Raw genomic sequence first — 27,996 nt, 5'->3', positions numbered from 1 at the left:
CTATTCCAACCTACGAAACGTGCTTGTCTATAATTGCTACATCTCTTTACCTGTCTTTCGATTCTTTCTATCATTATCAACCATCTCACTGCTGGACGATCTCGAGAATACCATCGAGCCTTGAGATTTGCGATGAAGCTTTCGACTGCATTTCGCATTCCCCTTTCATATATTTGCTTTGCGAGAACTTTAATACTAATGGCATGTTATTGCACTACTGGCATGGCGACGACTGGTAATCTCCGTCTCCCGATACACATACTTCACTATGCTAATCAAGGTCTTCTTAGTCTCAAAGGATAGCCCGAGCGAAGGCATCAACCTAGTCACATTTCTCGAAGGAAAGCCACAACAACATGATGCAATTTACACAGGAGCAATCCAAATCCTTGAGTCAATGAAGACATCTCCTTCCTGCAATCGAATGGCAGCGTCGGAGCTGGTCATGTCATGCCAATCTCTGGGAGACAAGTCTGGTGATACCCCGGACTCAGGAACATATGTTACCTTAGAGCGTGTACGCTCCTTCTATGCAGCAAGACTGGCTATCTGTGAGCTGAACGGGGCTGGGGCATCTGTTCCCCGTCTATGCATTCCGGTCACTGTGTCGGGGCCGCCTGGGAAACGCATGTTCAGTATTCCCTCCAGAAGCAAACCGCCCCTTAGTCCCGTGGACAAGGAGTCAGCAGCCCTTTTAGAAGGCTGTCTGAAGACTTTGGAATCACGTCCGCAATGGTGGACGTCATATAGCAACAACAGACAAAATGCAGTAGTTATATGCCAAGCGGCTAGGATCGAGGGTGAGAAAGAAGAGCTTTTGGAGCTTTATAGATCTATAGTTGAAAGCTCTTCGAAACTGAACGATGGTCTGCAGGACGCTCTGCGGGCAGCTACAGCGCAGTCTTCTCAGTATAGAACATTTATGGACGTGACGGAAGCCATGCAGATGAGGATGCATCATGAAATGAGAGAGACGGAGTCGCACTTCAAAAGCTTCTTAGCAAAAATCTTCCAGGGAATTGAAGTCAGCGCTCAATCTGCAATCATCGCGCTTACTTCAGCCCTTGAGAATTTCCAAACGGGAGCTTTGACGTTTGAGAAGGTTTGTACCTTCACATTTATACCTATGAAATGATCTGACGCCGTGTAGAATGTCCAGAATATATCACGCGAAGCTGATGGGTTACAATATATCATACGAGCAATTCATGATGAAGTTCTCGCTCGGCATGACGAACTAGAAACGGCTCGTCGACAAGACGCCCAATCACACAAAGATATTGTCACAGCTATCCACAGCGAGCTAGAGTCAATACTACAAAATGAAGTGGTCAAAATCTCACACGGCCTCGGTGCATTCGATGCTTCTTTGGTGAGCTCCTGGGCTCTACCTTGAAGACCTAAAAGCTAATTGTCAGGAATGGCTGGCTGCGAAGCTGGAGAATGTTATGCAGCAAGAGTTGAGTATATCTGAGGTATGCGTATCCCCAAAGTTTCGTGGTATACATCTAATTCTGGAAGCGGCTACGGAATTTCGAAACATCTCTCGAGGAATCTCGCTTGAGAGCAGAAGACCTTCAAACAATGCAGGTCCGACAGTTCAACACAACAAAGGCACAATTAAAGCTGCAGGACAGCCTACACATGCAGTTGCAAATTTCGTACGCTTTGCTCGGCCAAACAGCTGCCGCTGCTGCAAATCTACAGGCCATGATCGACGAGGCAGCAGCCAGATATAAGGGGTTTTCTGGTTTGGCCGGGCTTCCCTGGCAATACTCCACATGGATAGCATGCGGCATGTTTTTCATCTATGCAATAATCCAATGCCCAACATTTACCGTCGCTTTGCTTGCTCTGGGGACAGGTGAGATTACATGCGCCTTCCAAATAGACCGTAGCTGATCCTATTGCAGCCCCTTTCATTATATGGAAATCCATATGATCCAACCACAACTTGTGGCAAGAGTTATCAATACCTAAAACATTTTTACAGTTCCACTGCGAAACCGGTTTCGATTTATCGATTTAGTGATTTAGTGTTTTTTTTTTTTTATGTACTTCTTCCCGTTACTCATGCGAAAGATAGTGTCTACGGCGCTAGTCCAAGGAGATCGACACCCAAGCCTAACATGCGCATTTGCCCAACATGCCTAGACTTTCAAATTTGCTGCTGTACTTATGGAGCCGACAGATGAGTGAAAATAAAAAAGATCCGCTGATGCACACGTACAGTTCACGCGACAGGCCTGAACGAGACTCCAAACCGTGTGGAGGAACTAAACAATGAAGCTCTACAGAATTACGACAACACCGTTAAACGGTCGTCATCGGAGCTCTGCACGGTCGACGCATCTGTAGTTCTGACTGCATGATTACACTGCAGCCTCGTCCGACGCCACGTAGATCCTCACACCGTCGACGCACTTGAGATTTAGTCACGGCAATCGCTCGGTAAACATTCAATCATATCTGCGTTTGAAAAATAATGAAATTGGTTTCTGTATCTTCCTTCTCCGCAAGGAGGCTCTGGATGTGACAGTTGTTCATACCTCCGTCGGCTAATAAGCCGTCTAATTGTGGGACTCTGAATACTACTTCGTAATTACTACTAGTATACTACAATCAAGTATCGGGCTCCGGTGGAACAACTTCGGGGTGGATTTCCTCTTTTCTTTCTGCAGCCGCTAGTCCATAGTTCGACAGGGTTTACATGCATGCTTGCAGTAGTCATCACACTCCTCATGGTTTCAGACATCTAGCTAACCCTAGAAAATGTCACTGAGTCAATTGACTGGTGGTGATTGTTGCAATTGCCGAGTTCACTACTGTGGTTGGCTACATCATATCAGGCTAGGATCTTTCTGATATATGTGGGTGGGGTCCATGACAGGGTGACTGGACCTGGTTTGTGGAAATTATACCCCTGTCATATCACCCACGTAGAGTCAAGGTCTTGAAGTGAGAATTTACAGGGATATCTCTTCGGTGTCGCAAGTTGAAATCTTGAACAATATATTTTCACTGTCTAACGGTAAATATTTCCGGATCCATGTCATAACAACACAATATATCAACTGTATGTCAGAGATGTTTAGAGTCGTACTACTATTATATAGCTATGTAAAGCATCTATGAACGTAAGGTAGATTCTCTCATGATAAATATAGTGAGCATGCACAGTTCAAACTACAAAAGCCTTAAACTTAGTCCGCTGCAACAACCCACCTCGCTGCATTCGAATGTCCTTTTGGGTAAGAGCACCACCTGTTCACCCCACGCTGGATTTGTTACAGTCCATTCGGCTAATTACCGAGGCCATAGACTTTTTTGTCACTCAATATTGCCTTCATCCAACTTCAGCGGGGTTCAGCAGCAGCCTATGTCTGTTCGCACTGGTCGTTGGTTGTACAGGGAGACGATGAATGAACTACACGCAAGAGATCCAACGCGCATTATAAATAGATTTGAGCTCGCCCCTTGAGCTTGTCACCCCCCTTCGCCTCTTTACAGAAAAGGAGTAGCACCTTTTACACGGATGTGAACGGCTGAAACGATGTTATTCTATCTTATCTCGTCTCTGCTCACATCAAGTTTAATAGCCCTAGCACGCCGAGACGCCTTCCAATCTCGCTGTGACGACTTCGCCAGCAAGATCGACCTACCTAATGTGCGTGTGAATCTTGTTGACTATGTCGCGAGTGGCACCAACCTCTCACTACCCGACAATGACCCCAGCTGCGGTGCGCCGTCGCAGTCGGTGTCCGCAGACATGTGTCGAGTCGCCATGGCAGTATATACCTCCGACAACAGCGAGATCACCCTCGAGGCGTGGTTCCCACGCGACTACACCGGCCGGTTCCTGAGCACTGGGAATGGAGGGCTCGGTGGCTGTACGTTCTCCCAATACTGACATGAGCCTTATAATATTAGTATACTAACTAACCCCCTCTCCACCCAGGCATCCAATACTACGACCTCGCATACACAACAGGCATGGGATTCGCAACAGTGGGCGCCAACAACGGCCACAACGGCACCTCCGGAAAGCCCTTCTACAAGCACCCCGACGCAGTTGAAGACTACGCATACCGGTCCATCCACACCGGCGTCGTGATCGGCAAGCAGCTAACCAAGCTTTTCTACGACGAAGGCTTCGACAAATCGTACTACATCGGCTGCTCGACCGGCGGCCGGCAAGGGTTCAAGACGGCGCAAAAGTTCCCCGACGACTTCGACGGCGTTGTCGCCGGCGCCCCGGCCTTCAACATGCTCGGCCTCCTCTCCTGGAGCGCAAACTTCTTCTCGATCACAGGCGCCCCAGGCTCAGAGACATACTTGAGCCCCGCGGAGTGGAAGCTCGCCCACGACGAGATCCTCCGCCAGTGCGACGACATGGACGGCGCTAAGGACGGCATCATCGAGGACCCGGACCTCTGTCATCCAACAATGGAAGCCATAATTTGCGACCCAGACTCCTCCTCCTCCTCAAGACTCACAGGCACACAAGCCAAAACCGTCCGCGAGATCCTCTCCCCGCTCCACGGCGCAAACGGCACACTCATCTACCCGCGCATGCAGCCCGGGTCCGAAACGCGCGCCTCAACAATCATGTACACCGGGGAACCATTCATCTTCAGCCGCGAATGGTGGCAATACGTCGTATACAGCGATCCCAGCTGGGACGCGTCGCAGTGGAGTGTGCAAGACGCAGCCGCAGCATTGAAACAAAACCCCTTCGACGTCCACACGTGGCCCACCGACCTATCGGCATTCCGCGACGCCGGAGGCAAACTGCTCACTTACCACGGCCTGCAGGACCATCTGATTAGCTCGGAGATATCCAAGCTTTACTATGCGCGCGTCGCGGAGACGATGGCGCTTCCGTCCGCCAGGCTGGATGACTTTTATCGCTTGTTTCCTATTAGTGGGATGGCGCACTGCGGGGATGGCGATGGGGCGTATGGGATTGGAAATGGGGCGAGTACGCATGCTGGGAACGATCCTGAGGATAATGTTCTTATGGCTGTTGTTAGGTGGGTTGAGGAGGGCGTTGCGCCTGAGACTGTGCGCGGGGCGAGGTTCGAGGATGGGGTGGGCTCGAGGGTTGAGTATACGCGGAGGCATTGTCGCTATCCGCGGAGGAATGTGTATAGGGGTCCGGGGAAGTTTACTGATGAGGATGCGTGGGAGTGTGTTTGATTTATTGTTTTTTGCGGCTGTACAGGTAGTTACGGCGCGTAGTTCAGTACGGTATTATGATTTATTGCTGCGATGAACCTTGGATGTAAAGTGGCGTGCCAATCACATCGTCCACATATTGTTCATAATGAGGTCACCACCCAAACAACGACTCCACGAAGTTGCTTCTTCATAATAAATACTCTTCGGATTCCAAGCATTCTCATCGATATCGCTATGGTCTCACCCAATATTGCTAATACCATCAATACTGGCAACTCCAACCACCCCAGCCCATAATCACCACACACATACATACATACATACATATTCCAAAATATCACATTAACAACACCACCACCATGGTCCAATCCGGCGCAAACTCCTCGATGAACCACCCCTCGAGCTCCATCCGCGGCGGCGCCAGCTTGCAGCCGACGCCCGCCAACAACGTCGGCGGCGGACGGGGTCTAGGCGATGGAGGTTGGACCAAGGGAGGGACGGCTGCTTCTGAGGTTTGTCTCTTTCTTTCTATTCTTTGAACTGGTCTGTCTGGTGGCGATAAGAAGGATCATGCTAATACGGTGTGGCGGGGCTAGAATAAGCAGAAGCAGAGGCAAGGCTCTGAGAGCAGCATGGACCAGGGTAGAGGCCAGGAGGGTTGGTGGAGGAGGGCGAGTGATACTACTAAGGATTCGGTGAATAACTTGTGAGCTATTCCTTGGTGGTTGGGTTGGTTAGGTTGGTTATATGAGGGCGTGGGCTAATCGTTTGTGTTCTCGTCTAGGTTCTCGACGTATGAGTAACTGATGTGATTATGTTGCGAAGTTGATGCTTGAAAAGTGTGATTGCCGCGGAGGCAAAAGTGGATTCGTTTGGGGAACTTTGCATGTTAAATGTTTATATGGAAACTGCTGCAAGGCGATGTGTGATACGATACTTTCTAACGTGCTATCAATGATGGGAAATTGAACCCGTGGTTGAAAACTAATACGAACAAATATATATATTGAATGACTGATGACGACATCTCTATCCACAAATTAAAACCAGCCTATTCCGTCTTCGACTGCTTCCCACCTAGGCGATCTTTCAGCGCGACAACCTTGCCCAGTAACCGGCCCTTGAGCGTCTGTGACGTCAGTGCCGCTGCTTCGTCGGCGGAGACAAACCGCCGGACTAGCAGGTTGAAGACGCTGCCGAACGCGAGGGCGATGACCGTGCTGGTGAGGATGATCACGTTGTAAGGCATGCTGAAGTCTGGGGTCGGCAGCGGGAGGAGCAGGCTCGTAGTGCGGATGTAGACCGGTGGGTTCTGGCTGAGCTTGATCACCGCGGGCGCGACGTTGAAGCCCCGGTTGGCGTCGGGGGGGTACTCGGTGTAGCGCAGGATAGCTTTCTCGAAGTCGTAGGTTAGCGTCACGGTGGAGGCGGCCGGTACTGAGATGGCGAGTTCGAGCTGGGTGCCGCGCTCGCGGTCGATGGCCGGCCGGTAAAAGGTCTCGCGGATGATCTGGGACGCGGGGACCTGGTGTCGGATGCCATCGCGGCCGGTGATCGTTGCCTGGAGGGTGTGCACGTAGGGACGCAGGAACCACGGGAGGGTCTCGAAGTAGACAAAGTCGACGCCGTGCGCGTCGCTCGGGTTGTCGAAGATGATCCGCATGCCACCACGTTCTTGGCCGTGGCCGACAATGGTCCGTTCGGCGCGGAGGACGGGCTCGTCCAGGGGGACTTGCACCGTGGCGTCCTGCTCCTGGACGAGGAGATCGAAGGGCTGGGAAGGGTCGAGACTGAAGCAGCGCGAGAAGCCCGCCTCGTCTTTTCTCTCCGTCGCGCCAGGGGATATGTACACGCCACGGTCATGTGGCACGCGCAGACATATCGGCTCGTTGTCGTTGGCATTTTCGGCCAGAGGGCACACCCCGCTGACGGTACGGCCGAAGATTTCGTGCAGACTCCATCCTTTCTCGGCCGCGCTCTCCAACGGGTAGCACGCGTCTTCAGAGTGATAGGGCTTGGATGTGTCACACACGAGCTCTTCAGTGGGAACAGGTCTCGGGATCGGGTTGTCTACAAGCAGTCAGAAAAGGACTCGATTCATGGGTACGGACAGGTACCAACCTCGAGGTCGTTTAGACCGGTCAATGTCCAACACAATGTCAACAGTCTGATCGATCTGCACAACACACTCGTCGGGGCTAGTGCAGATAGGACGCACGTCGACTGACATGCTCTGCCACGATGCATCAAACAACTTGTGCCCATCCAGCAGGCTAGAAATCCCCGCTTTCCCTTTACACGGGAGGAGTTTCACAAAGGGCGTCAGGTTCTCGGTGCACACCACTTCACCAGGAAGCGTTCCGTGTAGCAAATGCAGATTACTAGATGCGGGATGATCGCCTGTGGAGTCAAACAAAGCCGCAGGGCGAGTGGTCCGCGTGGAGTCAACGAAATTCAACGAGGCGCAAAACAGACCTGACAGTGACTGCGTCAGGGTGATCCATTTCGCGAAAGCTCTGGAACAATCAGTACTTCTCCCGAAAATAATATGGATTGGAATGGTCAACGCGTCAATCGTCGCATAGCCGTCGCACATACTCTTGGTCACTCGGCGCATCAATCCACGCCCATAACTCGACCCCCGTGCCGCCTTCCTTGCTCCCGTTCCAGGGGCGCGAACCCCAGCTTTCAGCGTCCCATCGTCCCGTGGTAAATCGGAGATGAAGTTCTTTAGTATTCGTATGGCGCAGAATCTGGCCTAGGGCGCGCGGGAAGTATCGGAAGTGTCGCTCGTCAAAGGATTGTTGCGACTCATTGCCCCGGAAGGTAAATGAGGCTAGGAGGGCTGATTGCGGTAAAGGTTGTAGAAGGAGATTTTCATAATAGTCTGAAGCGGCGGAGACGAACGGTGCAAGCGCAACGAAGGCGAGCAGAGAAAAGAGAGCGCGGGCAAGCATCACGTCATCCTTAACGCAAGAGTACTTGTGCGCTGATGCTGGGTGAGTCGCTCAGAATAGGACAGATTGATCACTCGAGTCGGGGGGATTGGACAACGATCGCGAGCGCGGGATTGGACAGGGATTGGTGAGCGGGATTTGCCACCGTCTGCCTTGAGTCTTTTGACGAAGGGCGTCAGAAGATGTGTACTTGGATACTGATGACGGAGTTGAAGGGTGGTCCATAGTTTATCAATCGCCATGTTGATGTCCTAGCTCCTGTCAAAAAGGGGAAGGCGGTCTGTGATTGGAGATTCACCGCCCCATTATTGCGGGACTAACGATGTGATTGCGATGGGTCCGATCTTTGGTTAGAGAACGAAAGAAAAGATATAACACAAGATGAGTTGATATATATAATGCGATATTTTGTATTCTTGCAGATATACCGTGAGTTTCTGGACTGTGATAACAGACATTGATAGCATAGGTGACCGAAGAGAGCGGAAACTAGGTAAAAAGACAAAAAAACGATCCACACGGGGATCGAACCCGCAATCTTCGGTTTAGGAGACCGACGCGTTACCATTACGCCAATGGACCCTTATCTGATAAGACCAAAACCGGATGGTTATCTATTAGCTTAAGAATAATTTTACTGCCCTTCACTGTTCAGCCTAAGTATAGTCACTGACTTACCAGGAAATAACAAGATCACCATGACACGCATGTTCGGTCCCATGAGCAAGGGTCTGCATTTACTGTTATAGTAGGGAGACACAGATCTCAGCTATATAGCCCCATGTTATATAGATTTTACCATAACTTTTCATAATCTTCAAAACTTGTATGAGCATCAATCACACATACTCTGTGTTCAGTGTATAGACTTACATAAGCACATACAGGCTTGGCGTCCTCCGCAAAGAATCATCGCCAGCAAGCTAAACGGCTCGGCCATCTCCATCTTTTCGCATCAGCTCCGCCACTCCCCCAATCCATCCTTATCCTCCCCCTCCACACCATCCAAAGCCGGATAACCATGGCGGCGGAACAACGGAAACTGCTCGAGCAGCTGATGGGAGGTACGTCGCGTCCTTAAGGACCTTATCATGCCGTCAAGCCCAAAAGCCCCAAGCAAGCAAGACAATATATTCACTTCTTTTTTATGCAGCGGACCAGCTCATCGGCCTCGGCGCGAATTCTCGAAATGCTCAGCTCTCCATCACAGACTCCAAAGTCTGTCGTTCATATCTGGTCGGCACGTGTCCGCATGACCTCTTCACCAACACCAAGCAAGATCTCGGCCCGTGTCCCAAGGTGCATAGCGAGGGCCTGAAAACGGAGTACGAGACGGCGTCGGCGGCTGAGAAGGCCAAGTGGGGGTTCGACTATGACTATATGCGCGATATGCAGAAGTACATTGACGACTGTGATCGGCGCATTGAGTCCGCGCAGCGTCGGTTGGAGAAGACGCCGGATGAGATCCGGCAGACGAATAATTTGGTGTGTTTATACCTACCCCATACATAGAGAGTGAAACAGGGAGAGAGAGAGAGGAAAAGCTAAAGCTAACGCAAACCCACCCAGCTCAAACAAATCGCCGACCTCGCCAACACAATCAATAGCGGACTCCTGGAGATCTCCATCCTCGGCGAAACCGGCTCCGTCGCACAGGCCCTTAACGAGCTGCACAAAGTGCGCACCGCGAAGCAGCAGAAGGAGTCCTGCGAGCGCGAGCTCAAAAACCTCCAAGACACCTCCGGCCCGTCCGGCCACCAGAAGCTGCAGGTCTGCGACGTCTGCGGCGCGTACCTCAGCCGTCTCGACAACGACCGCCGTCTCGCGGACCACTTCTTCGGCAAGATGCACATGGGATACTCTGATATGCGCAAGGGGTTCAAGAAGCTCAGCGAGGAGCTCAAGGGTCGGCCGCCGCCGGTGCGCCACCACGATGATGACGATGGGCCTGGTGGTGGTGGTGGTTGGGGCGGGGGTGGTCGCTCTGGGGGTGGGCGCGGTCCGCGGTATGGTGGAGGAGGTGGTGGTGGGTATAAGAAGCGTGGTGGGCGGTGGTGATGTGTTACTGGTTTTTATGATAGGACCTGGGGTTCTTGCTTTTCTTTTTTTCTTTTTTATCATCTTCTGTTCATTTCTGGATTTGCATAGCGCAGGCGTTTCTTTCCACTGTGCCCTCCCCCCCCAAACTAGTCTGTCAAGTGTGGTTGGCGGGACGAGTGTCGAGCCTTACGACCTCTACAATGTGATTGATATATTATACTATACTGTAATAGAAAGAACGGAGTAGCGGAGTGATAACAAGCATGCTATTTGCATCATGCAGGTGCTCAAAAAGCTTAATTCAAGGTGTAACACTAGGTACTCAAAGCAGCATCAACGGCAATGGTAGAAACAGACAGGTTCGTTCATCACAGGATCGGATCAATACAGGAGCTATTAGAAAGAAAGCAAAGGAAGGGGAGAAGAGAAGGGGAAACAAGAATAGCATAGTCGACGTTAATACCCCATGAAAAAAGTAAAAATAAACACAAATAAGCCCAAAAGGATAAAATAAGATAACCCATTTTCCCCGTTCTCGCGCACCACGCACAACAAGTACATTCATTCAATCGAAACAAAAAGCGAGGCAAGATAAGGATAATGATGATGATGATAAAAGACAGATGCAGAGAACAGTGACATCCAGGCCCTCCCCCACGTGTAACATGCAAGCTTCAAGTAACCACATTAACTAATATACACCCGAGCTACACCAAAGCCTACGAAGCATGGTGTTGCGCCCCGTTGCTGTTAGCCGCCGCCGTGGCCTGTCTGATCTCCTGCATCAACAAGTCGTAGTCGTTTGCCGTCTCGGGCCGACGCTGGAGAATGTCCCTGACGATAGCGAGCTGGGCGACGTCCGCGTTGGGGGCATTGCGGAGGAGTTCTTGGATGGAGGGGCTGGTCGCCTGCGGGCCCAGGACTTGCACAGCGGCTGGGAGGCCGACGACTGGGAGTGCCGGGATGGGGGCAGCTTGGAGGGGCTGATGGGGCGAGTATTGCGGGGCTTGCGGCGTTTGGTTGTAGAATTGGGGGGCGGGGGTCGAGCCGGGGAAGGAGGATGTCGAGGTAGCGGAGATTTGGGAGGCCGCGCGCGGGCCGGGGGTCAGGAATTGCGCTTGCTGTGGGGTGTCTGCCACGGCGGTTAGGGGGCTGGCTGCGGCGGCGGCGCCTGGTTCCTGGCTTGGTTGATGCGAGGGCGGTTGCACGGAGGGTGGGTTGGAGTCGCCGGTTTTGACGGCGAAGACGACGAGGAGGACGCGGGCGGGGGTGGGGTCTTCGAGCGAGTTGTTCTCGAGGAGCTCGATAAATTCGGGTTTCTTGGTCATGCCGGCTTCGATGGGGATCATGTAGGTGTCTTTGACTGCTGGTAGCGGGTGCTTGCCGATGACGCCGTAGCGCTTGCGGTCTTGGAAGTAGTTGAAGAGGCGGTCGAAGCTTGCGCGTTCCCGAGGGGACTCGGGGCTGCTGATGGAGATTACTGTGACGTCTGTGGAATTGCTAAAGCGCAGGCCACAGAGGTAGTTGCTTGCCAGCTGGATGTCGATGCGGCCGTCCACTAGTAACGTCGGGGGCACCAGCTGGCTCCAGGGGATGCGTCCGCTCAGGTCGGCGCCGCCGACGTGCTTGGCCGACGAGGTGAAATCGGCGACCGGGTTCATGACCACCTTGCCCCGCCAGATGCTACCTTCGTCGTGGAAGTCTTTCGGGGAGTAAGGCGGAGAGTCGGGCTCGTCGTCTCGCAGCAGCTGGTCGATCTCGGCGTCGGCTTGCGCCTTGCTGGTGGGCACCGGCTCCCGGATGTTGGTGGCGACCTCGGGGAAGACGGCGTCGTGGCTGGTGCCGCCGGGCGAGTGGCCCCGGGACGGGAAGTGCTCGTCGTGAGTCTTTCTCTCGGCTGCTTTGGACGATCTTCGACTGCCGTTCTTCTCGCCCGCCTGCCTCCCCGTGGGACTCCCCGGGCTCCCAGAGCCCGGGCTCGCCTCGTTGTCGACGTTGCGACGCGGCGCCGTCGAAAAGACGGGCTCGCTGGCCACGTTCTGCACGTCGTCCTCGATGAGCTCTTCGCCCTTGTGGGTGCGTCGGATGCGGGGCCCCTGCTCCTGGACGATGATGTGCTGGCGCTCGGCCTCGCGCTTGATCTCGGCGTCCTTCTGCTGCAGTTCGTCGCTGGCCATGTCCTGGGAGCTCATCTTGGAGAGGGCATCGGCCGATAGACTACCTACGAGCAGACGGTCTCGCAGCGAAGTGTTCTTCTTTACGTTGAACAAGATCGTCCGCAGCTGTTGCTTATATGGGTCGGTGGGCTCGCCCGATCCTGCGCATATATTGTCATACATAGCATCCTCGACCGCAAGACCATGCTGCTGCGCAACCTCCTGGACCGTCTTCCCTTCTGGCACGCGGTATGACTTTTGCTTCTGCGCGCTCGTGATCTGATCTACAAACAGGTTGACCAGGGCTTTGGCAACGTTTTTCCGCGCCGGGTTGGTGATCTCCTCCAGGGGCTTCAGCGGCTTGGTGGGCGCTGGCTCCACCGCCGTATCTGGTTGAGAGGGCTGTGCGCTGGGCTCTTTCTTCACCGGTGTGACTCTCTTGGTCTCACTCGGCTGCTTCGCTTCGGCGGATTTCTTCCGCTCAGTCGGTTTCTCCGCGCCCTCCCCAGATTGATTATCAGCCTCCGCGTCAGCACCGGCACTAGGACCAGCGTCGCCGGCGGTAGGACCAGCATCGGGCATGGGCGCATCTTCTGGGGGTGAGATCTTGGGTTGTTTCGATTTCGGACGCTGTAGAGTAATCCATTAGTCAAACACGGTATAAAACCCACGAAGGGGGGAAAGGTTGTACGCACCGACTCAGGCTGAGGGGCTTCCTGGTCTTCGTCAAACTTGCGCTTCTCCGACGCTCTTCCCGGTGTATCCTGGCCCCGGGCCGTCCTCTCAGACACCGGCGACCTCGGCGATTGAGCCGTCGCGCTGGCCGCAGGCGCAGGCGTGGTCGAGGTGGCCCCACGGGTCGGCGTGCTGGCATCAGTTCTGGCCTCACTGGGTCGACCGCGACGGCCGCCCTTCTTGCCCTTCTTCCGTCGCGAGTGTTTCTTCTCTTCGGCCTCCTTGCGCCGTCGCTCGGCGACCTCTTCCCACGGCCTCTCGCCCCGCTCCATGCGCTCCAGGAGGTCCTTGTGGTTCTGTGGCCTGCACTGCTCACAGAAATACTGGTCGGGTTCCTGCCCCTTGGCAAATTGGAGGCCCATGCAGTCATTGTGCTGCCAGGCCAGGCACTGGTCGCAGCAGATCATGTCCCGCTCCACATCTTCCTCCTCCTCGTATTCGCCACATATGCATCGGATGATTTCCTCCTCGTCCTCCCCCTCGCTGGGGCCAGGTGTAGGTTCGGCGGATGTCTTCGCGGCTTTGTCCTTGTTGTGGAGTTTGGACTTGCCTTTCTTCGGAGTGTCGGATACCATATCGAGGTTTTTGTGCTGGCCCTTTGTTGACCGACCGGACCGTCGCGGCTCGTCTGTCGCCTTGCTGTTAGCTCACTTTCAAGTCATTCTGGTTGGGGAGAGAAGGGGGAGTGTCAGTGTGTGTGTAAGAGAGGGAATGGGAGGACCTGGCGCCCTTCCGTCACCACCGCAGCGATAGCCGTAGCGGTCCGGATGGGGCAGCTCAACCAGCTTCCAACAATCTAGGGTACACTAATTGCTTACCAGCCATGATCGATTTGTATGTGACAGTCGGGTGTGGGGTGGTTGATAACCGGCAAAAAGAAGACTCAAATTTCTACGGGGGTGTTTTGGGGCACCGCACGAGATATGCGCCACACACCACCCAGATCGCGTTTCTACGACACCCGAGGACTAGGTAACAAGCAATACACAGGAGAATCACCCGGGGACTGTTGGCTTCAATGCGACAATCCACGACGGTATTACTTCCCCTTCCTAACCTGCCTCGCCGTTCTTTTTTCGTTGATCTTTCTTCTTTTTTTTTTTTTTGTTTGTTTCTTTCTTTGTTGTTATTAATTCACCAACACGATGCGCAATGCCGACCACAAAGGTGGGTGGTGGGACTCTTGACGAGCGGTGTCGCGCGCACTGCGGATGAGCTTAGCGCGAGTGGGGTCGCGTAAAGGTGTGCGTCTGAGACAAGTCGATGATGTCAAATAGAAGGGGTCGCTGACTTGGGCGTATCAATCGGGTAGATGACGCGATCCGACACCTTGGAATGGATTCTGGGTGAGTTGTCCGGAAGATGGGGAGTGAAAGGAGAGTTGACAGAGAGAGGAGACGACGGGAGGAGAAAGAGGAGAGAAAGAGGAGAGAAAGAGCAGATCGTTCTTTTAAAGCAGGAAAAGCGAATTGAGTGCCTGAGTTTCGCCAAGACATTGCGAGGCCCTTCCATGCTGACTCAGAACGATACACGTGACGGTGGCCTTGGCATCCAGGCCCTCGCGTTAGCTCATCGTTTGGCGCGCTCAGCCTTCTTTGTCTCCAGATCAGATCTCTCATCCCCACATCGACTACTTTCTCACTTAGGACGACTCTTCTTACTCCACATATCATCTACTCCACTACTACAAGACTCTTATCTTCATCATCACTATTGTTATATTCCCTACGATGGCAGATGTCCGTTCGTTACTCCGGAATGAACTCGCTTCTCGCAAGGGCGGCAGCCCATCCCAGTCCGGCAAACAAGCAAATCGTGTCACCAAGAAGCGCAAGGTAGATTCCGGAGAAGACCTGACGAGGAAGAAGATCCGACAGGCAGTCGCCCATGCAGACCTGCAACCAGCCAGCATAGTCCAACCGCCCAGCGCCCAAGCCCTCGAAGACGCAGCCGAAGCCGAAGTCGACGAGCAAGAGATCGCGGGACCCGAGCTCCCCACCGACGAACAGGAGGAACTGGAGACGAGCGCAGAGGCATCGACAGCTCCACCGACGACCGCACCGAGCAGCCAACCGACGACCACGACCCAGGACCAGCGGACGATCGATGAGGACGAATGGGCCGCCTTTGAGCGGGAGGTTGCGGCGCCGAGTCGTCTGCCGCAGGCTCCGGCTGCGCTTACGGCGGAGGCGACTATCTCCGCTGCTCCCATGACGGCTGAACAGCTGGCTGCGCAACAGGAGAGGGACGCCCAGGCGGCGAAATCGCGCAGTCGGGAGGCGGAGGCCGAAGGGGAACGGGAAGATGCGGCGCGGTTCATGGAGGATGAGTTTGACGAGATGGAGCAGCTCGAAGAACGGGTTCGACGGCTGAAACACATGCGGGAGGAGCTGCGAAAGAAGACGGGGGAGGATGAGACGCAGGCACCCGGTGAGCCGACGGCGACTACGGTGACAGAGAAACAAGACAATTCTGCCAACGAAAGTAAGGAAGAAGAAGACGACGACGACGACGAAGACGATGATGATGACGACGACTGGGATAACTGGAGGTTCCGGTAAAGGCTGTACGACAACTGGGCTGGAGTAGAACACGGAACGGCGTCATTTCGAACATAACATACATACCGAGGTCTGGAACTTTTCCTATTGATTGATACCCAAATGAGCTATGGACATGAACAATCCCCGCGCGCGCAGCGCTTCTTAACTCTCCGTCTAATATTCAAGGGGGGAACCCGGATGCGAACGAAATCTTGGCTGGCTTTTTGATTGTGATTTGTACCTTTTGTAGCAACTTTGGATTGAACTTACAAAATGATGATCCGCTATTTGGGGGGTTTAGAAGACTAGATAGAATAGAAATCGACGAATAGTACTAATAGAGTTACATGGTTTCTATCAGGCTTGATGGTATATATCTCGAGTATTTACTCGGCGGGTGGCGCCTGGTCTGCTCCCTCCCCCTCGATGTAGCTCCGGAGCCCTCCCTTGTCGATTCTCATGGCTTCCTCGATCTCCGCCTCGCCCTCTCGGAGAAGCGTCTTCCCACGGAGGAGGTCCCCGCGTTGTTTCCGCTTCTCCTCCCCGACCTGCTTTTCTCGCTCGGCCAACGCCTTCTCACGTTTCTCGCGCTCCACCCGCTTCTTCTCAAGTTCTTCCCGCTGCTCGGCGGTCAGCTGCACTTCCGGCGCAGGCGGGAGCGTAGAGATGTAAGCCTCGATGAGAGGGTCGCGGACTTTCGCAGGGAGCGCAATATACCGCACATCCGTGATGATGCTCGTAGGCAGAGCCTCCAGGTTCGACGAGCGGTGGAGCTCATGGAGGGGCACGGATTTAAGCAGAGCCGAGAGTTCGGACTTGCGTTTGCTTTCCGGCTGCTTGACCCGCGAGATCAGGTCGCGGTACAGCTTCTCGCGGTCCTTGTCGGAGAGTTGAGAGTCCCGCATCTCGTCTTCCTTGCGGTATTTGCGTTTGAATTCGGGCCAGTAGAGCTTGGGCGTGGCGTACTCTTGCAGGAACGCCAGGTACTTGATGCGTGGGTCTTTCTTTTCCTGTTTGGCTTTCTGTTCCTTGTATTGCTGGATACGGTCTCGGCTCCAGTCGGACCAGACCTCCCGGCGTCGTTTCATGTTCGGGAGTACCGTGTACCGGGAGTCCTCGACGATACGGCCCTCTTCGATGATGTTCTCCCACGGCGAATACGGGTTGATGTGGTAGTCGTCGAGCAAGTCGCGGAAAAGGGCCGTGGAATCCTCGTCCGTAAGGGGAAGACCTTCTGCGCCTTCTTCCCAGTCTTCAGCCTCAGGGTCGCCATATTCGCCGGGATCCAGTCCGTATTCCTCGCCCATGGCGGCAAGTTGGTATTCCATGTCCTCCTCAGTGAATTCAACCGGTTGCTGGTCTTCTCCGTCGTCGGTTTTCGTCCGCTTGGACGGCTGTCCCGATTCTTCGTCCTCGCTGTCCGTGACCTCCACTTCCTCATATTCGTCGCTGTCCTCCCCTGCTGGCTGGGTGACCGGGGGCTCTCTCGAATCGCGTCGTTGATCCTCCTCCTCCGGGGCCGTTTCCATTTCTTCCGCGGGTGGTTCCTCCTCTTCAGCTTTCTCACCCCGTTCTTGCTTTTCCTTTGCCTCTCTTTCCATCCGGTCGAACTCCACGACTCCTTTCAGCACATCCTGCGGGAATTTCCAAAAACTTTCATTGGTCTCCGTATTGTAGACAAATCGTCTCCCAAGCCTTGTCTTCACAAGAACCCACGGCGCACACCCGGGTATAGTATGTTTCGATCGCGGTCGGTCCTCTGGCCCCCTTCTGCGATCCTGATAGCCCTTTCCGCCGCGGAAGCCACCGCGAAATCCTCCCCGGGCTGGGCCACCGTGAGGAATATTCTGCGGTTGCTGAGCGAAACCAAATCCCTGCGGCGCATACTGTGTAGAGGAAAATGGAGGCAAGGTGTCCGGTGTCAGAAATGGAGGGGCCGGCGCCGTATGTTGCTGTACCGGTGCTGGCTCCGGTTGGGATTGGGGCCGCTTGTAAGTCGATTGCTTCGTTTGTGCATTATAATAATACGAATGTCCTGCGACCTGTTAGATGCGAAGCCCGGCACCGGGTCTGGTAGACTGACTGACCTGAGGGTGCTTTGTGTTCCGTCCATCCTGGCGGTAGTGGAGGGGGAGGCGCGTAGGTGGATCTGAGCATTGTCGATACGTCGCTGTAAAGACCGTCGCAGCAGGCGAGGAGCAAATAATTTATATCAAAAGGCGTAGGTGCATGTCCACAAACTGAAAGAGGTGGTTACTGGAGCGGATTTGCGGCGAAGCTGCGCATCGACACTTGGAGGAGGTGGCCCGAGCTCAGCGGAACCTGCCCAGTTCAGGCTAGAGGACGCGCCAGGACGAGTTGCCTTGGGAGCTCACCCAACCATCATCATCGTCTCCATCATCACTCCCATCGCTTTGTCCAGCTCCCACGGTCCCCTCTCAGTCCCTTCGCTTGCCGATTTTCTCTCCGATCTACAGTTTGATTTCTTTCGTTTTTAATTTGATTTAAAGCGAACTCGCTACACAGAGAATATGTCTCGGAGATACGATTCCAGGGTATGATTCCCGTCCCTCCGCCCGTTCGCAGCTCCAGCTAACCCGATAACGCTCGTCCACAGACAACCATCTTCTCTCCGGAGGGTCGTCTATATCAAGTCGAATATGCGTTGGAGGCTATCTCGCATGCCGGCACGGCGCTGGGCATCTTAGCCAAGGATGGTATTGTCCTTGCGGCCGAGAAGAAGGTGACGAGCAAGCTGCTCGAGCAGGACACATCCGCAGAGAAACTCTACATCCTGAACGAGTACGCCTTTTCCGTTCGAATTGATCAGCTATAATGATACCCGATAACTGACTCTTTTTTGAAGCAACATGATTACAGCTGTTGCTGGTATGACGGCTGACGCCAACATCCTGATCAACTACGCCCGACAAGCCGCCCAGCGGTATCTTCTCACCTACAACGAAGATATCCCCTGCGAACAACTCGTGCGCCGGTTGTGTGATCTGAAGCAAGGATATACGCAGCATGGTGGTCTCCGTCCGTTCGGTGTATCGTTCATCTACGCCGGTTATGATCCCCTCCGCGAGTTCCAGTTGTACCAGAGCAACCCCAGTGGTAACTACGGCGGCTGGAAGGCGACTAGTGTGGGAGCGAACAACGCAAGCGCGCAGAGTCTACTCAAGCAAGATTACAAGGAGGATTGTGATTTGAAGGAGGCCTGTGCTATGGCCGTGAAGGTCCTGAGCAAGACCATGGATTCGACCAAGCTCAGCAGCGAGAAGAGTGAGTGATTGCCTGCCCTGATTCGATGTGCTCGTAGTGGCTATCCATCAACGTTATGTTGTCTCCTGTACTAACCCGGACGTCTCTGCAGTTGAATTCGCTACCGTGGGCAAGACCAAGGAGGGGAAGATCTACCACCACCTGTGGAACGCCGACGAGATCAACGCTCTCCTGAAGGAGCACGGGTTGGCCAAGGTCGATGACGAGCCCGAGGCTGGTGACTTAAAATAAGTGCTAGACAAGGAATGAGTTAATGTTGCGTCCGATGACCTGATCGAGATAATCCCATGTGTTCTGTTACCAAATCCGGCTCCAGAATCTCGCCCGTACTCCTCCCATCGTAAGCCCATGGGTTAATATATGTTACGACTGAAACCTCGGGCCATCCCACACCAAACAGGCATGCCGCCCACTACTGCTGCATCTGAAGCGCAACTGACGTCCACGGGTGACGTGGCAGCCGCGCTGACGGGTTGAGGGGACGGGCATCCTCGAAGGCATTGTTTGCTATTGCATTCTTCACGCGCCCTACCCTGATGGATTTTGTCACGGGTTGTGCAAGATGAATGGTCCACGTAGTTCCGTACCCATGCTCTTATAACTTGAAGACAAGTGTGTAGCACTTCCAGGGGGGTCAACCACCCATATATATACCCGTTCCAACCTCGAGTCCACATCCACATCCACTTGCATCCTCACCGCATCGACGCCCATTCTCCTACAGCATTCATTTACACAAGGTAGACCCCAAATTGATGCTCGTATTCCAGCTCACTATCCATGTTGGTTGGGTACCACGATCATATTATTATTCTCCACACCGTGTAATAGGCACCTATGAGGGTCGGAATACGCTACCCTTGAAACGATGCGAACGATCCCGAATGTAGCTGGAGCGGTGGAATCCAAATAAAACAGGTATGGAGATATACCTTCTGAAAACGCAACTATTCTTCGACTTACACCTGAAGAACCCACGATGGATCTCGTCAGTCACGGGCCCGACTAACCCGTTCCAGACACATCACGTGCAGATATAGAAAGCGATGGGGAAACGCGGGGCTTCGACTGTTGGTTTGTTCACCGCTCCCTGAAGAAAGCATATGTCAACCTCTAGAACAACAACGACCTGGAGATGCGTTTCATCGAAATGTTGAAACTCTCGCATCTCTCTGCAGATTCTCAGCTCAGTTGCACCTCCACAGTACTAGTCACATTGCTACCAGTCAACATTTTAAGACCCGTCGCCGTGCGCTGAACTACTCCCGCCAAACTACTACACGGCGCTTAGCAAGTGGAACTGTCCCTTGTGGATTCGCTTCATCGAGTCCTAGATTTGCGGATTCTAACGAAGTTCATTGGATTCCTGATCTCATGCCCCCTGGGCGTACAACTATTAATCCTTCCTATCCAATCGTTCGGCGGGTCCGTCCATCATGAAGAAACATGTCCGTTGTGATGCCACAATACAACCGGCCAGGGATACAAAACTGTGAGACACCTGATTAAAGACTCGATCCCTCAACCAAGAAAAAAAAAAGAAAGAAAAATAGTAAAAAGAAAAATAAAAAAAGGGGGTGAAAAATGAAAAGAATCAAACAGGAAAAAAGGAAAAAAAGAACGGGCTAATGAGCAGAATGAAAGGAATGACAAGAGAAAGAAAAAGAGGATGCCCATTTCAAAGACACCCCCCCGGCATGATCCTTCTGTTTCCAGATCCACCAATCATCCCAGGGCGCTTCGTTTGTCCTCGCGCTCAATTTGAAGCTTTCCGATCTCTCTGTCCAGCTCCATTATGAGCTTTTGGGATCGGTCCATGGAGGCCACGAGGGTGCCCCCTTCGCGTCTCCAGCGGTTCAACCGTTCGACCTCGGCGTTTCGCCGGCGGAACTTGGTCTCAATCTTCTCGCAGAGGCGACATTGAATATTCTCATAATCGGTCACGTTCACAAGTTTCATTCCGCATGTTTCGCCCGTGCGATACTCGTAATGGCACCGGTGGGCGAAATTCGTCCAGCTCCAGTCACCGCAGGCAAATCGCTTTTGATTGTAGAAGCACATGCCTATCAGATGGGTCAACCATGGTCCCCCTTGGGTCCGGATCAAACACACTTACTGTCGGAGAAGTATTGTCGTTTCACCTGCTGCGTTGAATTCTATTGGCTCACTCGTTCGGCACTACCGCGCTTGAAGGGCTTGATAGGTTCAACGTGAACAAGACCTGTCGGGCTTCGATAGAAGTTCTATGGGGTTGAAACACCTCTGACTGGGAACGAAGCTTTTCTTTTGATAAAAAATGATCAAGAAAGCTGTGTCTGAAACGATTATCGATTCAGAATCATCTAGCCTCAGGGACTGACTGGCCTATTTATGCTTGGTGGGAGGCTCCCATGTCACGGTTCAGGCATCTCTTGTTGCTCCTAACGTCCACTGTCGATCAAACCCCCTCAACCTGTGATGGCTTATCGTCTACGGCACTCTGTCATCACATTCACACCACTTCCTGGAACCGGGTCCCTGCGGTTGGCTGTGATGGCCTTGCCTAGCGGTGGAGACACGAGATGGGCACTACGGTTTCTTGCCAGGTCCATCGTAATCACCGGATGCTTCACGAATGCATGCACCCTGCTGTCGTGGCGGAACCACTTTTTCTAGATTGGGTTGAACATTCGAAAATCCCTCACCCCGGCCTGATCATTCTGGCCCTGTTACATGGATCATCATTGCAGCCTGGGTCACTCAATCGCCATCTCCCCGCTTCGCGTATGCGTCCAGAGTCCGTATCAAGCCGGCTAACGACAATTCGATGGCCGTGTTTTGCCCACCCCCCCTAAGCTGAATCAAAGCTCCTGCATGAATCACTCCTGCTTTGTGCCAGCTGTCATGCCGTCTTACATTGGAACCTTTGCTAGCGTTCCAGCTGAACGAGAAAAAGGAAAAAGGACAGGAAAGGGAGCAGGCCCCTGTGCGAAGCCGGTGTGCTCGATGCCTGTGCTCAGGTATCCTGGTTTGATATCTCACCCTCCATGATTACTTGGCGGTCACTTACAGCCAATTAGTCTTGATATGGTCGCCATATAGCGTCATAAAGACTGATACGGACTTTTGCTTCAGGGCAGTTCCGCCTCCGGGAAGATGTCTCCCATGGAACGTATCTTTTCATCATTTGCTCCTTGGGTTGCAACTAGTACTCCCAACCAAACGTGGTTCTGTGTCTAGTTGCAACCCTACCTCGCCTCCACCTTTCTTTTCCATTTCGAAAAAGTCAAAAAGGATTTTCTTTTTCTTTCCCCCCCCCTGATCCATCGGACCCATCGTCGCAGGGATATCTATCCGGTTGCCAATGGTTGCCTCACGGGCTCCGCGTGTTCCCGTTTGGCCATTGGGGCTAGGTGATTCTGTGTCTAGTGGCGAAAGACGCGTCACTCGAAAGTCTCGATTGGTATCCATTGCCCCTTGGAAATGGGCCTCTGAGATGAGTCCTACTTCCAGTGGCATGATGGACCTGAAGTCCCATAGGGTGCCGTGCTTTCAGCTGATCTCTCACATCTGCAGACGAATAATCCCGCATCAACCCCCGCTCAGGTGCAGGGTTTGTCTTCAGTAACATGCTTTTCTGGACGGAGATGATAGGGTATCCGTTCTGTGCCCCGGCCGTGGCAGATACAAATCGTGGTACGGGACACCTCCTGTTGAACCCATGCATCTGCACTAGAGCTCGGAGACTCTGACGTGGCGCCTCTCGTCTGGTCCAGATGCGAGGAATTCTGACTCCTCGGGCTGAAGCTGGACTTCTTCCTGCGGAGAATTCTCACTTCGCCGTCTCGAGTGATGATGAGCGCGAGACTTTTGGAGGGAAATTAATCTCCTGGAAATTAGCGAATGAGGGCACGACGGTTCCGGGACTCCGTCTGTCCGACACTCCTCGGTTGGCACTCCATGACTGTGCCTTCTCCTTTCCATGACACGAAGCTACTGGACTATACGACTCGGGTTGTCTAAGCCATTGGGGAGTGCGGATCCACGGCGAGATACCTTTTGCCAACTCAGCAGCCCGGCTGACGGCCGCAAAAAGATGCAATAGCGTTCACACTCATCTGTGCACCCTGACGGGGGTGCAGCCTTGTCCATCGCCGGTTGGGATTTGCCACCCTCCAATCTTCGGACGAGCTGTCTTACTTGGAGACTCCTAAGCCTGTATTGGGTGTGGCAATTATACTTTGAGCAACTAGGATCAGGCCGAACAATATCGATCGCTGATGCTACCCAACGGGTGGAATTATGTGCAATTGACCTGTCTGGATGGCAATCTTTGCTCTTCCCCCAGCACATTGTGGTGCTAGGTTCTCCGTCGACGTTGAAATTGAGATACATGACCCACATAGGTACACGGTCCACCATGCTGGGCTCTTCCGGTCCCGTGACCGCGCACTCACCAGCGCCCTCTGCGCAGTTACGCACCATGTGTTTCCCAACGACAAATGGCAAGAGCCCGTCCGACCTTGGGAAAATTAAAGTAGGAGGGCCCTCGACTGCAACCCGAGCTACCCATTCGGATTGGCTGGTGGGTCGATTGAAGCTAGATGGCTATCGGCAAACCACAGCCAATGGAGTTATTAGATCGACGACGATGTATCTGCAGCTAAGGCAGATCCCTGTCCGCTGGATTTGTGGGCTGATGAGCTCATGTGCAAGGGCTTACAGTCCCGCGACGGGAGGATCAGGCGGGTCCTCGCAGCTGCAAGTTGACAGCTGCCCACATCCATCCTGCGGTCTTCATGCTCGGGGCTCCATTGCCGTGCATGTCTGTGGACGCACCCTGGCGCAAGCCACACCATTCGAGAAATCGACACAACGCATTCTGTCATTGCCTGATGCAGTGCGATTCTCCTGGGTCATGGACCAGTCCGGGTGCGTGATCCGGCTCCATCATTTCCCCAGCATGAGACATACAGCCTAATCTCCTTCTATCCCCGCCTTGGCCCGCCACTCGTGCTGTTTTTTTTTTTATTTTTTTATTTTTTTTTTCTCTCTCTCTCTCTGTTTTTTGTCTTTCTAGATTTGACAACTCGCATGAGTTGGTCAGTCATTCCCCTGGGAGGCATGACACGAGGGACGCCATTGAAAACGATCTGTAGCCTGAGTCGTGCTAGCACGAGTCATCACATTGCGGCACAGCATGCTTGTGCCTCATTCTTGAATCTAGACGGGGATAGTCTATTGACGTGGCCGATCTAGTTCGTCCGGCCTCTGGTTGACCCTGACTATCCAAGGCCAATCGCGTTTGGGTGAGTCTACGCGGGGACGGACTGGATAATCCAACGTGGAGTGCATCTCGTCTGCTAGTAGTTGTGAGTGGGTCTTGATAGGTAAGTCAACACATGAGGCTCTACCGACTCCCTACCGTAGGTCAATATTGCCTGTAGAGTAAGGGAGAGTCGTAGATATCATGTTTGCTGCCTGACTGGTGAGGCGACAAAAACCCGGTTTGTCCTGTTAAGGACATGACGTCAATATGACTGCATATCCAGACAGTCTTGTTCTCAGTGACCAGTCCACCTTGCTGTATTTCTTGATTTTGTATTGAGATTTAGAAACTATCTAGACATATCTCTGGTGTCAATTCCTCTAACTACTTAACATCTACCTACCCCTTGTTCAGCCCCGTCCGAGAACAACATATACAACTCAACCTACTCTTAACATATCCTCTACTACATACAACGAAAAACCACAACCACAACCACAATGCCAACCAACACCCTCCTCCGAACAACCCGCCTCACCCGCCTAGCTCTCCCCCAAACCCTCCGTCCCTCCAACCGCCTAACCCAACCCCTCCTCACTCAGACCCGAACATACGCCACAAAAGACCAAACCAGCGACAAATACCACGACCGCACCAAGCTCGACCCGCAGCGCTCAGAGGTCACCAAGTCCGGCACGGACGCCGAAGTCGCCAGCCACCCCGCAGCCTTCGACCCCAGCAAGACGTCGCCCGAGAGCGAGATGAAGGCCACCGAGGAGGAGAGTAAGCAGGCGGGCAAGACGAGCAATCCGCTGAATATGAGCCCGGCGAATAGTGAGACGAATGATTGGCAGAATCAGGCGGAGCAGGGGGCGACGAGGAATGAGGATAAGGAGAGGAGTAGTGAGAGGGGGACGACGAGGAAGAATAGGGAGGTTAATAAGTCGGGGGAGTGGAGGAAGAAGTATTAGTTGATTTCTTTTTTCTTGGGTACTTTGGTTTTCGTTGTGTATAATACTACTGGTACTTCTATTAGGGTTATCGAATAAAGCATCAATATATGTGTATATCCGACTAGAAACATACAGTATCAAACACTAATCACAGTAAAAGTCATGGAAAGAGAGCAAGACACAAAGTAAAACATCATAAAAAACCATAAAAGAAAAATAAAAAACTACTTCCCCTCCCGAATAATATCACTCCCCATCAACAACCAAACCTTCTCACTCCCCGTAGGAACATCCCCCTCGAGCGCCTTCACCCCCGCATTAACCGCCGCCTTCCCAATAACATCCGCATCCTGCGCCCACCCATCCTTCAAACCGGCATGGACCTTCCCGGCCCACCCCGCCAAAAACCTCGCCGCAGCCTCCAAAGGCCGACTCTCGTCCCTGGTCCCCGCAATCAACCCGGGCCTCAAAATAACCGTCCGCTCAAAGCCCAGCGCCTTGATATCCTCCTCAATCTCGCCCTTCATCCGCGAATACGCCACACTCGCATCCTTGTTCGCCCCCGTCGACGAGACAAGCACCATAACGCGTGTACCGGCGTCGCGCGCGGCCCGCGCCATCTCAACGTTCAGCCCGTGCTCCACGGCGTATTGGCTTTCAAAGCCGCCTGCTGCGGCGCGCGTCGTGCCGAATGCGGAGATGAAGATCTCGGGCGTGGGGGTTAGCGAGGTCAGCTCGGAGGCCCACTTCGAGGTGTCGGGTTCGACGAAGGTTGTTAGCTTCGTTTGCGCTTGGCTGGCTGCTGCGGGCGTGCGCCGCGAGATGGTGTCCACGCGGCTGATGGAGGGGTGGCTGAGGAGGGTGGTGAGGATGTGGCTTCCCTTTTTTTGGGTGGAAGGAGCGTGGTTGTTAGTGGAGTTTATTCTCTTTTCTGAGTTTTGTGGATGTCGTGTATGAGGTAGGTGGGTGTGTTCATTGTTAGGTGGAACAGAGGGAGGAGTGGATGGATCGTCTACTAACCACCATGCCGGTGCCACCGATGAGGGCTACGTTTGCCATTGTTGAATAAGTGGGATAGAATAGGAGATTGGATGCTCTCTGATGGGATGGTGTGATGTATGTTGCGATGAAGATGATGTCTTGGCCAGACTTATCAACTGTTTCAATCGCTCAGGAGAGGGAATGACGTCGATCACCACTAGCACTGATTGGGAATAGTGTGTTTTATATCTGCATCATGACTCAATCATGACTAATGATCGCTTTTATGCTTTTCTTTCCATGGGAATGCAAGTCTATCAAAGTATATGCGTCCTTTCTATACATAGTAGTATATATACCTGCCGTTACTCATGCCAAGCACCCGTCTTTCAGTCGGCTAATCGACCCGAAACCGAACCAGTAAGAAAATCATCGTAAACATCATGTAAACCTCTGAGGAGGATCACGCCCGCCCAACAGCCCCCAGCTTCGTTTTCCCATACGCCCCGCCCTTGTGCTTCCGCAGCTCCAACGCCCGCCGGTAAGGCGGCGCCATAGGCGGCTGGACCGGATCCAAACTCACATGGTCCGGCGGCAGCGTGTACGACGCATCCGAGTCCCACGAGGACAGATCCCCGCAGGCGATGAACCGCGGGATCCACCGGTTCTCGACGGCGAACTTCTCGGGAACGAGCTTCTGAGCGAGTGGCTCGGCGGTCGACGAGGCGTGCGAGTCAGCGTGAAGCATGCGGACCTCCGTTTTCCCGTCGGCGCCTGTCGACGAAACGGCCAGTGCAGCTGGAGGCGCCGCATCCGTCGCATCCTCGTCCGTCATCTCCACCGCGAGGTTCCCGTCCGCGGACAGTGAGCTCGGCACGGCGGCTCCCCCGAACAGCGGGCTTTTCAGCGCCTCCATGCCCCGCAGGCCGTCGTGGATCGCCGGTGGGATGAACCCCTCGCACACGACGAAGGCCTCCAGACTGCTGGCGCGGCTGCTGCGCGGCTTGGCGACGCTGACTTTCTCGAATACCGTGCGCAGCTGCGCGTAGAGGAGGTCTACGTCGCGGCCGCGGAAGATCTTGGCGACGAACTTGCCGCCGGGGCGGAGGACGCCCAGCGTGAGGTTCAGTGCCGCGTACAGGAGTTGCGATTGGATGTAGATGTCGAGATCGTGGAGACCCGTGACGTCGGGGGCACCGTCCGAGATGACGAGGTCGACGGGGTTGGGTTGGCGCTGGGTCGAGGAAAGAGAGGCTGGGTCGTAGGCCTCTGGGTCTAGCGCGTGGAGAAGAAGCGGGATGGTGGAGGGGTGGGTGATGTCCGCCTTGAGCGTCGTGATGCCTTCGAGCGGCGCCATGGGCTGCAGGTCGATGGAGACGATCTTGACGTTCTTGCGCGGCTTCAGCTCCGGCGTGTCTTCTCCATTAGTCTGGCTTTCTGTCGTCCCGGCGGCGGCCTCTGCTAGCGCTTGTTGCTCTCTGCGCTGTTTCTCTACCCACGCTCTCCGGCCAAAGCTCTCTCCTTTAATTAAGACCCGACTGAGGACTTGGCTCCAGCTGCCGGGGGCGGCGCACAGGTCGACCACCCGTGTTACCTGGTCTGGGTCCTCATGCTCGAAGAGGTCGAACTGCTCGTCAATCTGGATCAATTTGAACGCAGAGCGCGCGCGCCAATTCTGCTCCTTGGCGAGCCGGTAGTAGGCGTCGCGCTTATCTTTAGATGATTTTCCCATCGTCGCAAGCTGTGACTGGAACGGTGGGGTTTGAATTTGGAGAAATTCTAGATTGAGTGAACGATGGCGGGCGATAAGATTAGAGGCGGGCGGTCGGGTGGGACTGCAAAATTGTCGGCAATATCACACGCTAGCCTATTCCGGATTAGTCGATATTTATACCTCGTGACTTGAATAGCTTCAAA

At 53.6% G+C, this 27,996-nt stretch overlaps 14 protein-coding genes and 1 non-coding gene across 15 annotated transcripts; 8 read left to right on the top strand and 7 right to left on the bottom strand.

The window, feature by feature from the left end:
• Positions 1–132: 132 nt before the first annotated feature.
• On the top strand, positions 133–1,942 carry BDW47DRAFT_130807 (putative nuclear membrane fusion protein Kar5; the record flags this gene model as incomplete). Its single annotated transcript, XM_024817175.1, has 6 exons — positions 133–235; positions 291–1,102; positions 1,151–1,372; positions 1,419–1,475; positions 1,522–1,864; positions 1,914–1,942. 6 exons carry the CDS (start codon positions 133–135, stop codon positions 1,940–1,942), a joined length of 1,566 nt encoding a protein of 521 aa, XP_024673639.1.
• Positions 1,943–3,274: 1,332 nt separating this feature from the next.
• faeB-2 (putative feruloyl esterase) lies at positions 3,275–5,268 on the top strand. The gene is made up of 2 exons (XM_024817174.1): positions 3,275–3,890; positions 3,959–5,268. Exons 1-2 carry the CDS (start codon positions 3,554–3,556, stop codon positions 5,197–5,199), a joined length of 1,578 nt encoding a protein of 525 aa, XP_024673638.1. The 5' UTR covers positions 3,275–3,553; the 3' UTR covers positions 5,200–5,268.
• A 272-nt stretch (positions 5,269–5,540) lies between these two features.
• BDW47DRAFT_124313 (uncharacterized protein) lies at positions 5,541–5,891 on the top strand (the record flags this gene model as incomplete). Its single annotated transcript, XM_024816232.1, has 2 exons — positions 5,541–5,693; positions 5,778–5,891. The coding sequence occupies 2 exons, from the start codon at positions 5,541–5,543 to the stop codon at positions 5,889–5,891; spliced, it is 267 nt and encodes an 88-aa protein (XP_024673637.1).
• A 340-nt stretch (positions 5,892–6,231) lies between these two features.
• On the bottom strand, positions 6,232–8,325 carry gpi16 (GPI-anchor transamidase subunit GPI16; the record flags this gene model as incomplete). Its single annotated transcript, XM_024811934.1, has 3 exons — positions 7,780–8,325; positions 7,303–7,697; positions 6,232–7,251 (listed from the first exon to the last, which is right to left on the bottom strand). The coding sequence occupies exons 1-3, from the start codon at positions 8,136–8,138 to the stop codon at positions 6,233–6,235; spliced, it is 1,773 nt and encodes a 590-aa protein (XP_024673636.1). The 5' UTR covers positions 8,139–8,325.
• A 323-nt stretch (positions 8,326–8,648) lies between these two features.
• On the bottom strand, positions 8,649–8,720 carry BDW47DRAFT_t56. The gene has a single exon. It is a non-coding gene; the product is annotated as a tRNA-Arg (tRNA).
• A 439-nt stretch (positions 8,721–9,159) lies between these two features.
• BDW47DRAFT_116434 (LUC7 domain-containing protein) lies at positions 9,160–10,433 on the top strand (the record flags this gene model as incomplete). The annotated part of the gene is made up of 4 exons (XM_024814929.1): positions 9,160–9,202; positions 9,292–9,623; positions 9,708–10,168; positions 10,412–10,433. The coding sequence occupies 4 exons, from the start codon at positions 9,160–9,162 to the stop codon at positions 10,431–10,433; spliced, it is 858 nt and encodes a 285-aa protein (XP_024673635.1).
• Positions 10,434–10,772: 339 nt separating this feature from the next.
• Positions 10,773–13,990, bottom strand: BDW47DRAFT_10917 (putative PHD finger domain protein). Its single transcript, XM_024813400.1, has 3 exons — positions 13,888–13,990; positions 13,030–13,697; positions 10,773–12,964 (listed from the first exon to the last, which is right to left on the bottom strand). Exons 1-3 carry the CDS (start codon positions 13,892–13,894, stop codon positions 10,898–10,900), a joined length of 2,742 nt encoding a protein of 913 aa, XP_024673634.1. The 5' UTR covers positions 13,895–13,990; the 3' UTR covers positions 10,773–10,897.
• A 708-nt stretch (positions 13,991–14,698) lies between these two features.
• On the top strand, positions 14,699–15,928 carry BDW47DRAFT_102810 (uncharacterized protein). The gene has a single exon (XM_024811933.1). The coding sequence runs from the start codon at positions 14,800–14,802 to the stop codon at positions 15,628–15,630; it is 831 nt and encodes a 276-aa protein (XP_024673633.1). The 5' UTR covers positions 14,699–14,799; the 3' UTR covers positions 15,631–15,928.
• Positions 15,929–15,998: 70 nt separating this feature from the next.
• On the bottom strand, positions 15,999–17,850 carry BDW47DRAFT_130801 (FF domain protein; the record flags this gene model as incomplete). Its single annotated transcript, XM_024817173.1, has 2 exons — positions 17,700–17,850; positions 15,999–17,647 (listed from the first exon to the last, which is right to left on the bottom strand). The coding sequence occupies exons 1-2, from the start codon at positions 17,767–17,769 to the stop codon at positions 15,999–16,001; spliced, it is 1,719 nt and encodes a 572-aa protein (XP_024673632.1). The 5' UTR covers positions 17,770–17,850.
• Positions 17,851–17,999: 149 nt separating this feature from the next.
• Positions 18,000–19,189, top strand: pre9 (proteasome core particle subunit alpha 3). The gene is made up of 4 exons (XM_024813366.1): positions 18,000–18,167; positions 18,230–18,414; positions 18,479–18,897; positions 18,989–19,189. The coding sequence occupies exons 1-4, from the start codon at positions 18,144–18,146 to the stop codon at positions 19,126–19,128; spliced, it is 768 nt and encodes a 255-aa protein (XP_024673631.1). The 5' UTR covers positions 18,000–18,143; the 3' UTR covers positions 19,129–19,189.
• A 1,367-nt stretch (positions 19,190–20,556) lies between these two features.
• BDW47DRAFT_10894 (uncharacterized protein) lies at positions 20,557–21,208 on the bottom strand. Its single transcript, XM_024813346.1, has one exon. It carries the CDS (start codon positions 20,956–20,958, stop codon positions 20,623–20,625), a length of 336 nt encoding a protein of 111 aa, XP_024673630.1. The 5' UTR covers positions 20,959–21,208; the 3' UTR covers positions 20,557–20,622.
• Positions 21,209–22,219: 1,011 nt separating this feature from the next.
• Positions 22,220–23,893, top strand: BDW47DRAFT_102805 (uncharacterized protein). Its single transcript, XM_024811932.1, has 2 exons — positions 22,220–22,572; positions 22,653–23,893. The coding sequence occupies exon 2, from the start codon at positions 23,270–23,272 to the stop codon at positions 23,855–23,857; it is 588 nt and encodes a 195-aa protein (XP_024673629.1). The 5' UTR covers positions 22,220–22,572; positions 22,653–23,269; the 3' UTR covers positions 23,858–23,893.
• A 614-nt stretch (positions 23,894–24,507) lies between these two features.
• Positions 24,508–25,218, top strand: BDW47DRAFT_102803 (uncharacterized protein). The gene has a single exon (XM_024811931.1). It carries the CDS (start codon positions 24,646–24,648, stop codon positions 25,114–25,116), a length of 471 nt encoding a protein of 156 aa, XP_024673628.1. The 5' UTR covers positions 24,508–24,645; the 3' UTR covers positions 25,117–25,218.
• Positions 25,192–26,296, bottom strand: BDW47DRAFT_102802 (uncharacterized protein). Its single transcript, XM_024811930.1, has 2 exons — positions 26,119–26,296; positions 25,192–25,979 (listed from the first exon to the last, which is right to left on the bottom strand). Exons 1-2 carry the CDS (start codon positions 26,155–26,157, stop codon positions 25,323–25,325), a joined length of 696 nt encoding a protein of 231 aa, XP_024673627.1. The 5' UTR covers positions 26,158–26,296; the 3' UTR covers positions 25,192–25,322.
• Positions 26,297–26,466: 170 nt separating this feature from the next.
• On the bottom strand, positions 26,467–27,866 carry BDW47DRAFT_130799 (tRNA methyltransferase TRM7). Its single transcript, XM_024817171.1, has one exon. The coding sequence runs from the start codon at positions 27,809–27,811 to the stop codon at positions 26,543–26,545; it is 1,269 nt and encodes a 422-aa protein (XP_024673626.1). The 5' UTR covers positions 27,812–27,866; the 3' UTR covers positions 26,467–26,542.
• Positions 27,867–27,996: the final 130 nt, after the last annotated feature.

The sequence above is a fragment of the Aspergillus candidus genome (assembly GCF_002847045.1).
Source record: "Aspergillus candidus strain CBS 102.13 unplaced genomic scaffold BDW47scaffold_12, whole genome shotgun sequence".
In the NCBI taxonomy this organism is placed as follows: Eukaryota; Fungi; Ascomycota; class Eurotiomycetes; order Eurotiales; family Aspergillaceae; genus Aspergillus; species Aspergillus candidus.
Note: the sequence above shows the minus strand (reverse complement) of the source record. Positions and strands in the feature narration are given on the sequence as shown.

Coding starts and splice junctions, on each gene's coding strand:
- faeB-2 (XM_024817174.1), top strand. CDS start 3,554: ATGTTATTCTATCTTATCTCGTCTCTGCTCACATCAAGTTTAATAGCC. Junction 3,891..3,958: donor GAATGGAGGGCTCGGTGGCT/GTACGTTCTCCC, acceptor CTCTCCACCCAG/GCATCCAATACTACGACCTC.
- BDW47DRAFT_10917 (XM_024813400.1), bottom strand. Junction 12,965..13,029: donor AAGCCCCTCAGCCTGAGTCG/GTGCGTACAACC, acceptor ATTACTCTACAG/CGTCCGAAATCGAAACAACC.
- BDW47DRAFT_102810 (XM_024811933.1), top strand. CDS start 14,800: ATGGCAGATGTCCGTTCGTTACTCCGGAATGAACTCGCTTCTCGCAAG.
- pre9 (XM_024813366.1), top strand. CDS start 18,144: ATGTCTCGGAGATACGATTCCAGG. Junction 18,415..18,478: donor AAACTCTACATCCTGAACGA/GTACGCCTTTTC, acceptor TCTTTTTTGAAG/CAACATGATTACAGCTGTTG. Junction 18,898..18,988: donor CAAGCTCAGCAGCGAGAAGA/GTGAGTGATTGC, acceptor ACGTCTCTGCAG/TTGAATTCGCTACCGTGGGC.
- BDW47DRAFT_10894 (XM_024813346.1), bottom strand. CDS start 20,958: ATGTGCTTCTACAATCAAAAGCGATTTGCCTGCGGTGACTGGAGCTGG.
- BDW47DRAFT_102805 (XM_024811932.1), top strand. CDS start 23,270: ATGACCCACATAGGTACACGGTCCACCATGCTGGGCTCTTCCGGTCCC.
- BDW47DRAFT_102803 (XM_024811931.1), top strand. CDS start 24,646: ATGCCAACCAACACCCTCCTCCGAACAACCCGCCTCACCCGCCTAGCT.
- BDW47DRAFT_102802 (XM_024811930.1), bottom strand. CDS start 26,157: ATGGCAAACGTAGCCCTCATCGGTGGCACCGGCATGGTG. Junction 25,980..26,118: donor TCGGTGGCACCGGCATGGTG/GTTAGTAGACGA, acceptor ACCCAAAAAAAG/GGAAGCCACATCCTCACCAC.
- BDW47DRAFT_130799 (XM_024817171.1), bottom strand. CDS start 27,811: ATGGGAAAATCATCTAAAGATAAGCGCGACGCCTACTACCGGCTCGCC.